At 43.2% G+C, this 14294-nt stretch overlaps 1 protein-coding gene across 1 annotated transcript in view; it reads right to left on the bottom strand.

Annotated features, from left to right (window-relative positions):
* LOC102386698 (spectrin beta chain, non-erythrocytic 5) overlaps window positions 1-14294 on the bottom strand; it is a gene marked incomplete at its 3' end in the record, with an annotated part of 69082 nt that overhangs the window by 48083 nt on the left and 6705 nt on the right. Inside the window, 4 exon segments of the mRNA XM_025216043.1 lie at window positions 850-1078; window positions 3589-3746; window positions 4893-5012; window positions 10082-10249. Coding sequence (XP_025071828.1) covers window positions 850-1078; window positions 3589-3746; window positions 4893-5012; window positions 10082-10249 — 675 coding nt within the window.

The following is a 14294-nucleotide window of genomic DNA, read 5'->3' as shown; positions in this document are numbered from 1 at the left end:
AAAAAAAAATAATAAAAATTTATTTATATATATGGTTTTACATAAGGAATTTTACATATTTTTATATTGTATTTTAATGAGGAACAGAATTTCTTTAAAAATTATTTCAAAACTGTATTTGGATTTCATGTGGGGTTTCTGGGTTTTTCCCCTGATCTCTTTCACTTTTCTCCCCCTTTTTCTTGTTTTCATTTTAATCATGGGAGAAAGTGGGAGAGTGCAGGAGGAAGAAACCACTCAAAAAACTAAACTGAAAATAGGCAGACAAGGTTCCCTGGGTGAATTTGATATCTTTTATTAGACCAACCCAAATTAAACTGAAAATATGAACTTTTATTTTGGTTAGATATTTACTGTCAAAATGGACATTTATTAAAAATTAAAACTCAGAGTAAATATTATGGAAATATTTTGTTTAGGAAAGAAGGGAATTTCCCATAAAATGTTTCAAAGAAGAAATGCTTGACCAGCTCTTTTTTGTACCATTGAATTACTGCAGAAATTAAGTGAGCTCTTCACATGGTTTGGTGCTCACTAGACACCTCACTTAAAATACAAATTGTAAACAACTAAAGGAACTAACTTCCATATAGATAGATAGAATCCTTTTAGAAAAGGCCAGGTACCATCGTGGACAAAAATGATGGCTAGAGACACATGGAAGTACCTGTGAAAGGCCCTGAAGAATCAGGCCTCTGATCTGCTCACTCAAGAGTTTAAATTGTTGTGTGGTTTAGCATGCATTAAAGATGTTTTTTCAGTTCTGTTAAATTTGTGCATATCAGGAAAGAGCTCAGTAGAGGTAGAGATAGAGATAAGTGGCAACTCTAAAGATGGCAAGGCACTAACATTAGTGAGCCTCTTTTGGGCAGTCTGGTCCTGTTTCTTCTTGGAAAAGTAGTGGTAGTAGAGTGACACATAAGTCATGATGGATTTCTCATCTGGATTGGGCACTACCACATCCTCAGCATCCAGAAGTTTAGTGATTCCCAGCTCTTTTTGTGCCACATAGAAGGCATTATTCAGATTCTTGATGGGCTGATCACGTCTCAGTGAGCTGTAGTAGATGAGATCAGGCCTGGATAAGAAGAGAATCAAAGGAAAGAAATAAGTGAGAACTGTTAGACTTAGAAATGACAAATAATGTCAAGAAGACACCTTACACTCCTATACGTACATGCTGTATGTAAGCTGGTATTATGCAACATACTGGGTGCATCTACATGAGACATTTACTGCAGTTGTCTGATTAGCTCTGCGGTAAACATCTTGGTATCTATACATGCAGGGCAATTAGGCTGGAGTAAACTAATTGCCTTTGCAGCAGAGTAGTACTTGTAAATACTAAAGTACTTGTAAATACAAGTACTACCCTGCTGTGGAGTTTTTTTACTCTGCAGCAGTGCATGTGTACATGCTGACGTGGCTGGCTGGGGCACAAAGGTGTTTCAGTGTGGAAGGTGCCTGTTGGCTAGCCCCACACTGGAGCACCCCTGTGCCTCAGCCAGCTCCTTCGGAGCCTGTTGAACCAGGAGGGTGGGGGAGGAACAGGGGAAGGGAGCAGCCCTTGGCTGGAAGGCTGACCCACAATACTCCCTGCCAGACAGGGCTGGTCCGACCCAGCTCAGCATGCTGCAGTTCTAGGTGCATGTTCAAATGCACACCCAGGAGCAATAAATTGTGGAGCAATAAGCTCTGGAGTTTGTTGCTTCACATTAATTGCACATGTAGACCTGCCCACTGACTAGTACATCTGTATGTACCATTATCCTCTTTTGCTACAGGCTGTACAGTAGCAAGCATTAACAGAGATTTTTTGGGGAGCTCTAGAGGTAGCGTGTCGTGCAGCTGGTGCAGAAGAATCCATGTTCCATGCCTGCTATCTCCGTTAAATTCCAATTGGCCCTGGTGTATATTATAGTGACTACTGTGAAGTCCTACATAGTGTAGCTTGTTCATAAGAGTTCTAGTTTACTATAGGGCAAGCAGTGAACCAGCAGACCTAAGTATCTGTACTGAAGGAGGCTGAGCATAAGCAGGCATATGCATATATCTCAGATCAAAAGACAACATATAGTCTATAAAAGTAGGGATCTGAGGAGAACTCAGGAGGAAAAATCCAGCTAAGGGAAAGGAAACGTTCCCATGAATGAAAATTATCAACACAATATAAATGACACTTCCTTGCATGATGCAAGGCCAGGAATCTATCTGGGATTCTACTTGCTGACCAGTGAAGATCCAAATTTCAACTAATCTCATCTACTTCAGGTTTTCCCCGAGAGATGGTGTAAAAGATGCGAGTGCTGGATATTCTAGATTACTTCTTTCTCCTTTTTTTGTATCATAGCTGAATTGTCCTGCCTCGCTCTTTTTTAATAGCTGTGTCATTAGATCTGTTCGCATGGATGTCCTCAGGCCAATCATAATACACATACTGCAGCATGGAATGCGAAATTTGAAAATTTGCTATGATCAGATTAGGCTGTAGTAGCCATGGAATTATTATACAGGTTGCAACTGAGCAGATTTCTGACCCTGAAGAAGGAGCTTTATCAGACTAAAGCAGAACACAACTGTTTATGCTATTGTGTCTCTCTGCACTAAGAACCTTAAAATAAGCACTTCCCTGCTCCTCATTTCCTCATTGGTTGGTGAAGCAATGCAGGACATTCTGAAATGGGAACTTTGTTGAGAAGTTTAGGGGCTTCCAAGCCTTCTTGCTAGTATTGGCTTCTGATAGGAGAAGAATTATCTTAAATAGGAATCACCTATCTACCTTCTGTGCCTTATCGGTTCCTCCACCTCTCCCGCAAGTCAGAGAGGGGAAAAGTGAAAGCCTGTTGCTTTCAGCTCCAAGTATGTCCCACTTAACTGCAAGGTTTAAGTTCTAGAGATGATCATATCAAAATCCATTTTCAACAACATTTTAGAAAATGCAGCTGAATACAAGACAAGAAAGTTAAGATAAAAAAAGAAAGCAAATTAAATCTGTTTCTCAAGTATTTTTCTTCAAGCAAAAGTTTTGAATGGAAGAAACAAAATTACAAGAGAATTATTTGTCCCTAGCAATAATCAGCCAGAACCGTAACCCAAGACAGCTCTCCAGCAAAAACCAAACACTTGAAAACTCTCAGAGGAAGCCTTGTTCCTGCTGTGGACATGAAATAGCTGTGATAATAATGTGCTCCTACATCTGAGTAATGATCAGCCATGCACTACAATGGAACAAAATTCATTTGTCACCAGACCTATTAGATCATTATTTGATAGTGACAGATTTATTGCATTTCAAAAGATTTCATTGTCTGCAAGATTTTAAAAAAGGAACAAGTTTAAATGAAGGCTGCCCCATAGGAAATTCATTTTTGCTTTCAGGTAAAGGAACAATCAAACATCAAAAATCTTCCTTCTTTATTCAGGCAAGGCTCCTATTTAACAAATGGGAGTTTTGAGTGGGTAGATTCCCAGGATAAGACACAAGTCATTTTCTTAGCTATCACAAAGAACAGAGGTGCACTGGAGTAAAACTTGCCAGAGTAAGAAATCAGCAGCTATTCTTGGAGCCTCCTTTTATCATCTGCTTACCTGTGAACATGAATGAGGGCATTGAAAGCCAGGCCATCTCTCCAGCTCCTGGAGAAGTCCTGCACATTCACATTGGAGTAACTGGCAGTCTTACGTTGACACCAAATCAGCAAGGCTTCATTGGCAGACAGTTTATCAGCCTTTTCTCCAAACTCCTCCTGTGAAGGCAGCAAGGAAGGAAAATTCAGGATGGGCTACAAATTTCTCCCAGCAGTCTCTCCACAGTTAAGGTTGCAAGTGACTTCCTATTATCTATTTGAGTTTTGTCTTCCAATATATCTGTAACAGACCTCCTTTATATCCTTACAAGAAAGTTAAAATGCTGGAAACCTTAGACGGTAAGTTGGGTATTATTTTCAAATATAAAAAAAATCATTAGAGTCTATTAAAAGACTTACTTTAAGCATAGGAAAATGTTTTCAATACTGAATTTTCTTTTGGTTTTCAAGGAGGAAAAGGGTGGAGGAGAAAAACGGAGGAAAAGGGTGGAGGAGAAAAACGGAGGAAAAGGGTGGAGGAGAAAAAGGGAAGGAAAAGGGGAAAATCAAACAAAAAAACTAAAACAGAAATACTTTGTTGTGATCCTCCTGTTTGCTCTGAACCAAAAATCTGTAGGAGGCAAATTCTTGTTAAGCTCAAGTACATGGGGCCTGTGTTTTTAGAGTTAAAGGTTTCAGGCCTAGCACATGTCTGACACTGACTATTTTGTCTATCTGCATGCAGTCAGTAATGTCATTAGTGAAACTATCTTCTGTCAATAGAGGTCAGTGGTAAATGCATGCATTAGTTGAATCACTAGTCCTCATGTGAAATATTCTCCTTGTATTGCCTGAGACAATATCACTGCTCCTGTATCTGATACAGCCAACTCCTGAATTTTTAGAGGTAATAGATAGTGATCCATCATCACATGGCTTCACAGTTGGCTGTTGATAGTATTTATATGTCAGTGGTCTTGGATACATTCAACAATTTTGCACATTTAAAAAGAAATAAAGGATCTGGAAGTAAAATACAGGTGCTTAACTGTGACTAGCTAATCATTAGAACTGGTAATGGAAGGCTGTGGTTAAATCTCCATCATCTTCAGTCTTTAAATCCAAATTAGCTTTTTTTTTTTTTTTTTTTTTTTTTAAAGAAATGCACTCATTCAACTATAAATTATTAGACTACATGCAGTACCACTAGGTGAGGTTTTATGGCTTGGGGGATCTAAATGATCTTTAAAGTCCCCTTTGGCCTTAAACTCTATGAAATTTATTAAATGTGTATAGGCAGAGAAAAGAACAGAGATGTTATTTTACCTCATCAAGTTTGATGGAAGCGATCTGAAACCGGAGGATAGTGATCCAGATCAGTCCCAGGATTAGGATTCGGTCCCCATCTACAATATTTTCAGGCCCAATAAATTTTACTTGCACCTGCTAATAGACAATAGACAAGAAACTCCCATCAGCCTGAAACCATTTCTTTGCAGCTCCCTGAGAGAGGCTCTTCTAAAACAAAATATATGGAGAGATTTTTCCTTGACTGTTATTCAAATATTAAGAATTGTATCATGTAAATTCTATCCCTCTAACAAGTGTGAGTCCTCTTCTAGCTTTCACTCTCTTCTATGCATCAGAAATCAGAACTACTTTGTCAGAGCATCAGGGCACATATCTACAGAGGGCCTGGGATTACTGATTACTAGGATTCTGTTGTATCCCTTGCTACTTTACATTTAGTTTGTAAAGAACAAAATACACAACAAAAATGATTTGGGTGGTGCCCCTTTACCTGAGAACAGGGCAGAATATTTGTATGAGAAAGTGCCAGGATAGAGTGTTTCTAGCAGGTAGATAAATGAAGAATTAAACTGGTGAAAGTACAGTAACTGTCACAGAACTATTCTTCTGCCTTTTGAGAAATGGACATTCAGTGTGAAACAGTTAATAGGAAACCAAATAAAGACTGCAAGTCATGGAAGTGAAAAAGAGATGAAGTTGATGAAAAAATCATAATGGACTGGTAAAGAGCAAAAAGACTGAAAAATACTTCCGCCTATAAAATACAAGCAAGGACATGGGTATATCTGCAGGGAAGGGGTGTGAATAGTTTGAACTGTTGCCCAAAACTTTTAGATCAAGTATAAAAATAAAATGATTTCATTTTCCCAAAGTGCAAAATACCCTTTTTAAAGGTAATAGTTAATGCTGGTGAGTTTGAGGAAAAGGGAAGTCACATTGTTATTGCTTCAGTGGGCATGTCTACACATGAACAAATAAACTCCGGGGCTTATTGCTCCAGAGTTTTTTGCTCCTGGTGCATCATTTGAACATGTGCCTGGGAGAAAAAACTCCAGAGCATATTGCTCTAGAGTTTATTCATGCACAGCACATGGAGCTCGGCTGGAGCAGTCTGGGCTTGCAAGAGACCCAGGAGGTCAGCCTACCAGGCCAGGGCTGCTCTGAGTGGGCTCCATGTGCTGCACAGGGGCTGGCGGAGGCATGAGAGTGCTTCAGTGTGGGGCTAGCTGGCAGGGGGCCCCCGTGCTGAATAACCCTGTGCCCCAGTCAGCCCCTCCGCAGCATGTGGAGCCCCATCAGACCAGCCAGAGGGTGGAGCAGGGTCAGATCCAAACTGGGGGGGAGAGGGGGAATGGGGTCAGACATGAAAGGGGTGGGGAGCGGGTTTGGACCCAAAGCTTGGGGGGGCGGGGGTGGATGCGGGACTCTGTCCCCGCAGGCCTCCCTTCCCCATCATTCTTGATGGGCAATTTGCTGGTTATATGAATAAAAATAAAATAGAAGTGTAAAGAATAAAGCACCCTTCTCCCTAGCCTTCCAATATCTTTCTGACTCCTTTCCTCAACTATTTCCCTCTTTCTTAGCAAGCCTTTATACCCTTATTTCTTTCTCTCTTCCACATCAAATTTTCTTGTTACTCCTCATGTCCCTTTTTTTTTTTCCTTGTCTTGCTCTACCACTCAACTAATATTATAATTCAGCAGTACTTCATCTGTTGGCCCAGCAGGGCCAATGAGTGGGCTTGGGCCAGTCTGTGGGTTGACTATGCCCTAAAATTTTAGGGCATGACCCTATGCCCTAAAATTGTGCCTGTATCCAGACTGCACTGCCTCACTTAGCCCAATGTATGAGGATTAGGGTCCTGAGACCCTTTGCCACCTATGTGCAGCTTCATGTGCTGAGGTCGGGGCTCCAGGACCCTGTGTTGCCTCTGGCCAGCCCCGTGCACCAGGAATTGGGGCTCCAGGATCCTGTGCTGCCTCTGCCTGGCCCAACATGCAGGGGGCTTCTGGGTTCCCCACATGGATAGAACCCCACGCTGTCCTGCACACTTATTTAGTACATGGGGGCATAGCCTGTGAGGCACCTTATGAACTCATGGGGAGCCCCATGGACCACAGGACAAAGTGTGGGTGGCCAGACCTTGTCCACGGACTGGGACTTGAGCACAACTAGTCACAATTTTTCAAAAAAACTCATTTCCATCAGAATATGTAACTGTAGATACTGAAATTCTCTGCAGGGAAAGTATTGATTTCAAATAAATATTTCAGCTGTCTGAAAGCTTAATTTTGAACCCACATGCTGCAGAAGAGCTGGCTGAGGCAGTAATATTAGTAATCAAAGGTTGCGCCTGCCCTGCGCACCTTGTCCGGCAGTGCCCCCTGGCGGGTGTGGGGAGCGGCACGGACGGAGCTGGAGGAGGGGCTGGGCTGGGCAGCCGGGAGCAGCAGTGTCCTTCTGTGCCTTCTTCAGCACTACGGGGGCCACTTCGAGCCAGGTGAGTAGGGTGTGTTGCCTGAAGGGACCCTGCTTCCCATAGGGGCTTGGGGCCTGCAGGGTGCCCCTATGGGGGGCCTGCTGCCTATGGGTGCCCCTGCCCCCTATAGAGACCCTGCTGCCCCTAGGGTGCCCCAGCTTCCCCTGTAGCAGAAAGCCCCTTTTCCTCTTGCCTGCAGTTGCTCTCCCCTCCTTGGATATGTTTTTCCTCTTCTACCTTTTCTTCCTTCCTCTTTCTTTCACTTTAAGATAAGGAATTGTGTTTTGAAATTTGTATGTGTGTATTTTGTATCTCCCCTTGTATTTTGGTATTTTTATCTATTTGTGTGTCATGGCATTACTTTTGTAGCTTATATTTTATACTCCTCACCTTTCAACTTTCAACTAAATGTGTTTAGTTTCATAAATAAGTTATACATTGTAACAATGTTAACAAGGGCAGGAATCAAACTGCCCTTCCCTGTATCAGGCTGGTCCCTGAAAGAGCGAGTGAATCAATGATTGAATGTGTAACATGGTAGCAGGCAGCAATTAACACCTAAGAAAACTGCAGATCAACAAACGGAAGAACTCAATAGAAGACAATGTAACAACTGGGAAATCTCTAAACGTCACTGATGAAGGGCTAGAAGCCCTGGCCTGAGTTATCAGCGCCGGGGACCAACTTTTGGGCTGAATATCTCCAAATCGACCGCTCCCAGAGCCCTATTCAAAATTCACCAACAGACTTCCAAACCTGCACGTACATGCGGACGACCCCTGGGGCTGACAGATGCCATCCAGTAGCCACCAAGGGGGGGAAGTCCCACAAGGGTCAACGACCCCCGGATTGGGCAAACCTGAAAACTGGGGAGTCACCAAAGTCTGCCACGGACAGATAAAAAGCAGTGAAAAGTGACCCTCAGTGGCGCCCTCTTGATCTCCAACTCAACCAGACCTGTCCAGCCAGAAGGACCAGCTGGCGACCCCCTTCTGGAGGATAACACCATGCTGAAAGAAGCCTCAACTGGTCATCGACGGCAGACACCAGCGCCTGTGGGATAGGTATACCTAACTCTTGTAGCTTGCTACTGTGTGTGTGTGTGTGTGTGTGTGTGTGTGTGTGTGTGTGTGTGTGTGTGTGTGTGGAAGGACCAGCCCCAAGGTTTATGATTTAACTCATTACAGTGTTTCAATCTGCCTAATAAACCAGAATTTTAAGGATCCCAAGTTGGACATTTGTAGCCAACATCCCTGCAGGGGCCCTCACTGCCTAGAGGGTGTCCATGCTCCCTTATAGGGGGCCCCTGTGCTCCCATGGGAACCACACTGTCTGTAGGGTGCCCCTGCCCCTATAGGATCCATTACATGAGGATTCTAGTCTATTAGGCTTAGCATAGTCCAGATCCAGGCTTAGCAAAAGGGGGAGGTAGGACCAAAGCGGCGCGCTCACAGACCAAAGTGGCGCACTCATGGACCGAAGCAGCGTGCTCACAGATCACTACACCTTAGAAGGAACATTGGCATCAATACAGACCAGCTGGCTAAGCAGCAGCTCTGCAGAAAAGGACCTGGGGGTCATAGTGGACAAGAAGCTGAATATGAGGCAAGTGTGCCCTTGTTGCCAAGAAGGATAACATCATGCTAGGATGCATTAGTAGGAGCATTGCCAGTAGATTGAGGGAAGTGATTATTCCCCTCTATTCAGCACTGCTGAGTCTGCATCTGGAGTACTGTGTCCAGTTTTGGGCCCCCCACTACAGAAAGGGTATCAACAAATTGGAGACAGTTCAGCAGAGGACAACAAAAGTGGCCAGGGGGGTCGGGGCACATGACTTTTGAGGAGAGCTTGAGGGAACTGGTTTATTTAGTCTGGAGAAGAGAAGGTTATGAAGGGATTTAACTGCAGCATTCAACTAACTGAAGGGTGGTTGCAAAGAGGATGGAGCTAGACTGTTCTCAGTGATGGCAGATGATAGAACAAGGAGCAATGGTCTCAAGTTGCAGCCAGGGAAGTTTAGGTTAGATATTAGGAAAAACTCTCTCACTAGGAGGGCAGTGAAGCACTGCAACAGGTCACCCAGAGAGATGATAGAATCTCCATCCTTGGAAGTTTTTAAGATCTGGCTAGACAAAGCCCTGGCTGGGATGATATAGTTCGAGATGGTCCTGCTTTGAGAAGGTGGTTGGACTAGGTGACCTCCTGAGGTCCATTCCAACCCTAATTTTCTATGATTCTATGGTACTGTGGATCATTTCCATTAAGTTTTGACTTAAAATATTGTTTGGGTTCATTGAGACCAAAAGTTAGTTTCTGTTTCTGATTTGTGGACTTTCAGGATTCCCCTTGCCACCTATGTGCTTCTTGTCCTCTCTCCCTTTCATTCTGCCACAAAAAAGGGAGAAAGTTTTTAAAGTGCTTGAAAAGAAGGGAAAAAAAAAACATTTTATCCTAGCTTTACTATTATTGAACTCTTAGTCAGATTATAAAAGTGAAAGAAATTTAAACATAAGATGTTAAAGACACTTAATCCAAAATGATGACAAAGCAACCATCATGAATAATCAACCTCACTTCATTTTTCAGATAACACCAGTACAAAAAAACTCCCATGTTTAAAGGACAACTCATTTTATATTATAGGAGGGAGAACATCATGAACCTAGTTTTGTAGTTAGCCTGTAATCTGTTCAGATGACTACCTGCTATATCTATATCTACTCACCTTAGATTTGAGGTATGTAATAGCTTTGCTATTGTTCTCCAGAAAATGTACCCTCATCCTTCCCCGGGTAGGTCTGGGCAATGATTCTCTAGAAAGTAGCTCCAATAGTTTCAGCAGGTAAATGCCATCTTTCATCTCTATATAGATGTCTTTTATTTCAATAGCCACCTGCAAAGACAGACCCCCAAAATACCGACACTGGTTATATATGGCTATTTCACTTGCTCAGTACTGTTCTTTTGATTTTTAACACTGAACAAACAACACCTTGATGCACTGTGGAATCAAACGTTTCTGGGGTAGATGTGGATTAAAACTTGGTGACATTTTTTGATGAATAATGAATTCACATAAAAAAATTAAGTTTCAAATACCTCAAAACCCAAAAACCAAAAAGACAAAAAAACCATTTCCTTTCAAATGGAATATTTTGTATCAACCAAAATGAATATTTCAGTTTTCCATTTTGAATTTCAGTTTGATCCAAACCACTTATTTTCCATTTTTTCTGTGTGACCCAAAAAACCAAAAAGACAAACGTACAAAAATACAGTTATTTGCACAGCTCCATCCAAAGTATGAATGATGCTCCTTAAAATTAACACAGAAGACGGCTTCATTGCTGATATAAGACAGGCAAAGGAAATCAAGGTTTAGTTCACACAGCCACTGGAACTGTTGATCCCTTTTACCCAACTCTTGGGGTTAGGGTAAAAGGGGACCCACAGTGCAGGAAGTCCAGTTTTAGCTCCTTTCTCCTTGCCTGAGGTGACTTGAACCTACAGCTCCTAGTTGAGTGCCTTTTATCATCAAGCTGTAGTACCCTCTTTGGTAAGGAGTGAATGCTGGCTGTCAGTCCCTCCTGTTGAACCTTTATCACTTTATACAGATACTTAAACATCCAGTGGAACAGGGACAGGAACCCAGGTATCCTTCCAGAATGGTAACCAAACTATCTGGCCTTTCTTTTTCTCTGTCTCAATGTCTATGCAAGTAGGAGACAGGTCTGACAGGAATCATTGAGAGACACCTATTTCTGAACACCTATAGCCTGGTGATCAGGGTACATCCTGAGAGGAGGAAGACTTTGCCAGATGCAGACCAGAAATATGAACTCATAAGATTATAAGAATTTTTATGACTGTATTTGCTAATCAAATCTATCTGTATTTAATGGCTTGTTTCTACAAAGTTAACTTCTATTCCTATCTAACCCTGCATAATTTTGAAAGGGTAACGTCTTAAGCATTTTTATGACAACAGGTTAATATTGTAAACATAGGATTATTGCTGCTGTAGAATCAAGGAAGGGCCAGGTTGTGAAGGAAAAATCTTCATTAAATGAGGAGGGACAGCAGTAAAAGGAACACTGGAAAATATAAAAAAAACTGTAAACAGGAGATTGAAAGAAACAGCAGCCTTTTACATCATATATTCTGGCTGAGATCTAATTTAGGGGTACAATGTTTCCAACCTTAATACAGAGCCACAGCCAGAGTTACACATTATAACTTGCTTATCACTATCATGTACCAACGTTAAAACCCACCTAGGGGTTGATCATCAGGTGCCAAGGGTGTCAAACTCATCCAGCCCACATTGCAGGGCCAATCCCTGGGCCAGATGAATGGCATGGGGCTGGTCCATGGGCCAAATTGGGCCCGCAGACTGGCTCTGCTTTCCAGATCCAGTGTGTGGGGCCAGCCTGGCATGGACATATGCAGCACAGGTCCTGAACTAGCCCCACGGGGGCACCATATGCAGTGGGTCCTGGGCTGACCAGAGCAGGGGCCACGTGCAGGGTGCATCACAGACCAGCCCTGCATGGGTGCCATGTGCAGAGCATATCCTGGAGGGGCTCCATGTGCCATGTACAATGCATGGCCTCCCCAGCCCCATGCATTGTGTACAGCACTTTTGGCCAATTCAGAGCATACCATGTGGCATGTAGGCCCACTCCAGGATTGACAGGCAGCACCGTGGTCCAGTGGATAAGGCTCCATGGACCAGATGAGACTCATAGGCTGTGTCTTTGACACCCGGATAAAAGCAGTGAGTTATCCTAACAGTACAGCATGACATGGCAGGTAGTGTGATCTAATGCTGGCTTGCTTTAGGAGTTTCTTTTGGCCTCATGCCTTTAACCATCCAGGTGTGCCATTCATAGGCAATACTATGCCTGCAAGAGGAACGCAATGTAATTCTGAAATACTTATTTCTTACGAATGTATTTTTAGGATGAAGAAATAGCTTTTCTGAGTTAGGAGTAGTAAAGTTATACATGACAAAAGTAGGACCAAACAGCATACAGATTTAAAGATCAATTCCTGCCCTGTGATATGTAAATTCAGCAGACCCTCTTGCAGCAAAACAAGAACTGAAAATCTAGGAACAGCTCAGGACAATTTAAGTGTGCATGTTGTGAAGACCAGGTGACTGAAAGCTTGTTTTCACCACCAAGCATTCAAAACTTTTTTTTAAAATTTAGTTTTCCATATTTTCTCTCTCAAGTTTTTCTTTAGCTGTTTAAATATCATGTCATCTTAAATAGATCTAAAATATTAGCTATTGCATCTGACTGTTGACAAAAGGTAAAAACCACTTGTGTTTTGTGCCAGTTTTAATCAGGAAGACAAAATTCTTTTTTCCAGTATTTTCTAATGAACCTGTGGCTTGCACCATCACATTGTAATAAACACATTGAATATATATATATAATTACATTATTTCATACAGACTTGAATAAAGCTACCAAGCATGGGTTGTTACTTATGCTGACTCCATCATAGTCTGAGAAGCAGAAGCTGGCTCATTTTGCAGAATCCTGTTTTTGTCCTACTTCTCCTACTCCTGTCCATTCAGGGTGTTAGTAATGTACTTAGGCATGCAGCATCCTAACTAGGCAGAATTTCTTCAGTTAGTGGAACTGATAACTGAAAGTACAGTCCTGAGAAACAACTGATAAGCTCTGAGTTCCATGGACTGCTTTTTACCTTATATGGCTTGAAAATCTCTATATACTTTTATGATGCCAAAAAGGAATTGTTGGGGTCTTTATAACTGAAGTGTTAATTTTTGGACTCTGTGGTGTCTAATATTATTGAAATTATCTTCTGGACAGTGAGAGGATTGACTCATGCTTGTTTAGATGGCAGAGCCAGGTAGTATTTAAGTTTTTCTAATGCAATAAGAAATAATTAATCAAACATTTACTTTATCTAAAGTTATTGAAGCATCAATCACTAAGTTACAACCAATCTATTAAGCAGAAAAAAAGCAATGTTCTGCTTCACATTTTGAGAACGCAAAGTACCTTGGGGAAGAAAAACCAAACAACAGCACCTCAGGTGCCAAATAGGCCTGTGCGAAGCGGCTAGTATTTGCTTCAGATTTGTCCGATTCGGAGGACAGTGATTCAATTCAGTGATTCGAATCACAGTACCAGATCAATTCGGCCGAGTCTGATTCAGCCTTGGCCGAATGGGCTGAATCTCTGAATTGGCCCCATCCCCCACCTGCTCTCAATGGCTGCCCGACCCACTCTCCTAGCTCCCGACTCTTTGAAAAAAAAAGTCCCCATTCACGAGCTGCTGCCAGGCATGGGCGGGGTGGGGGGGGGCAATCCCCGCTGTCCCCCACTCTGTGGGGGGCTCTGCCACAAGCCCTGCAACCCCTGCCTGCTCTCCCAGCTCCCCCATGCCTGCCCTGCCTGCCTCAGCTCCTGGCCCTTAAAAAAAAGGCCCAACTCACCAGCTCCTGCCAGGTGGGGGGGTGGGGGGCCAATCCCTGCTGACCCTCATTGCCTTGCACTGCATGGAGGGCTCTGCCACGAGCCCCCAGAAGCTCTGGGGTCACCGCAGCAGTGAGTCGGGGGTAAGGGTTGTTTTTTTTTTAAAGGGCTGGGAGCTGGGCCAGGCGAGGCAGCCATGCAGGGGGCTGGGAGAGCAGGCAGGGGTTGGGGGGCACTCAGGGGGTCTGGGGGAGCAGGCAGAATGGGGCCTGGCAGGGGTCCCCTCCCCTTCCTTCTTCTCCCCCTCCCCCTGCTCCCCCCACTCCATGGCTGATCTGCCCAGCCCCAGCTCCCAGTTCTTTAAAAAAAATAAATAAATAAAATCCCCATGCTCACCAGCTGCTGCAGTGGCCATCAGGGCTTTTGAAGGCTCATGGCAGAGCCCCCCACACAGCACAGGGCAGTAGGGATTGCCCCCCCGCC

The sequence above is a fragment of the Alligator sinensis genome, unplaced genomic scaffold (assembly GCF_000455745.1).
Source record: "Alligator sinensis unplaced genomic scaffold, ASM45574v1 scaffold314_1, whole genome shotgun sequence".
In the NCBI taxonomy this organism is placed as follows: Eukaryota; Metazoa; Chordata; order Crocodylia; family Alligatoridae; genus Alligator; species Alligator sinensis.
The sequence above is the reverse complement of the archived record's forward strand: the minus strand, read 5'-3'. Positions and strand labels throughout refer to the sequence as shown.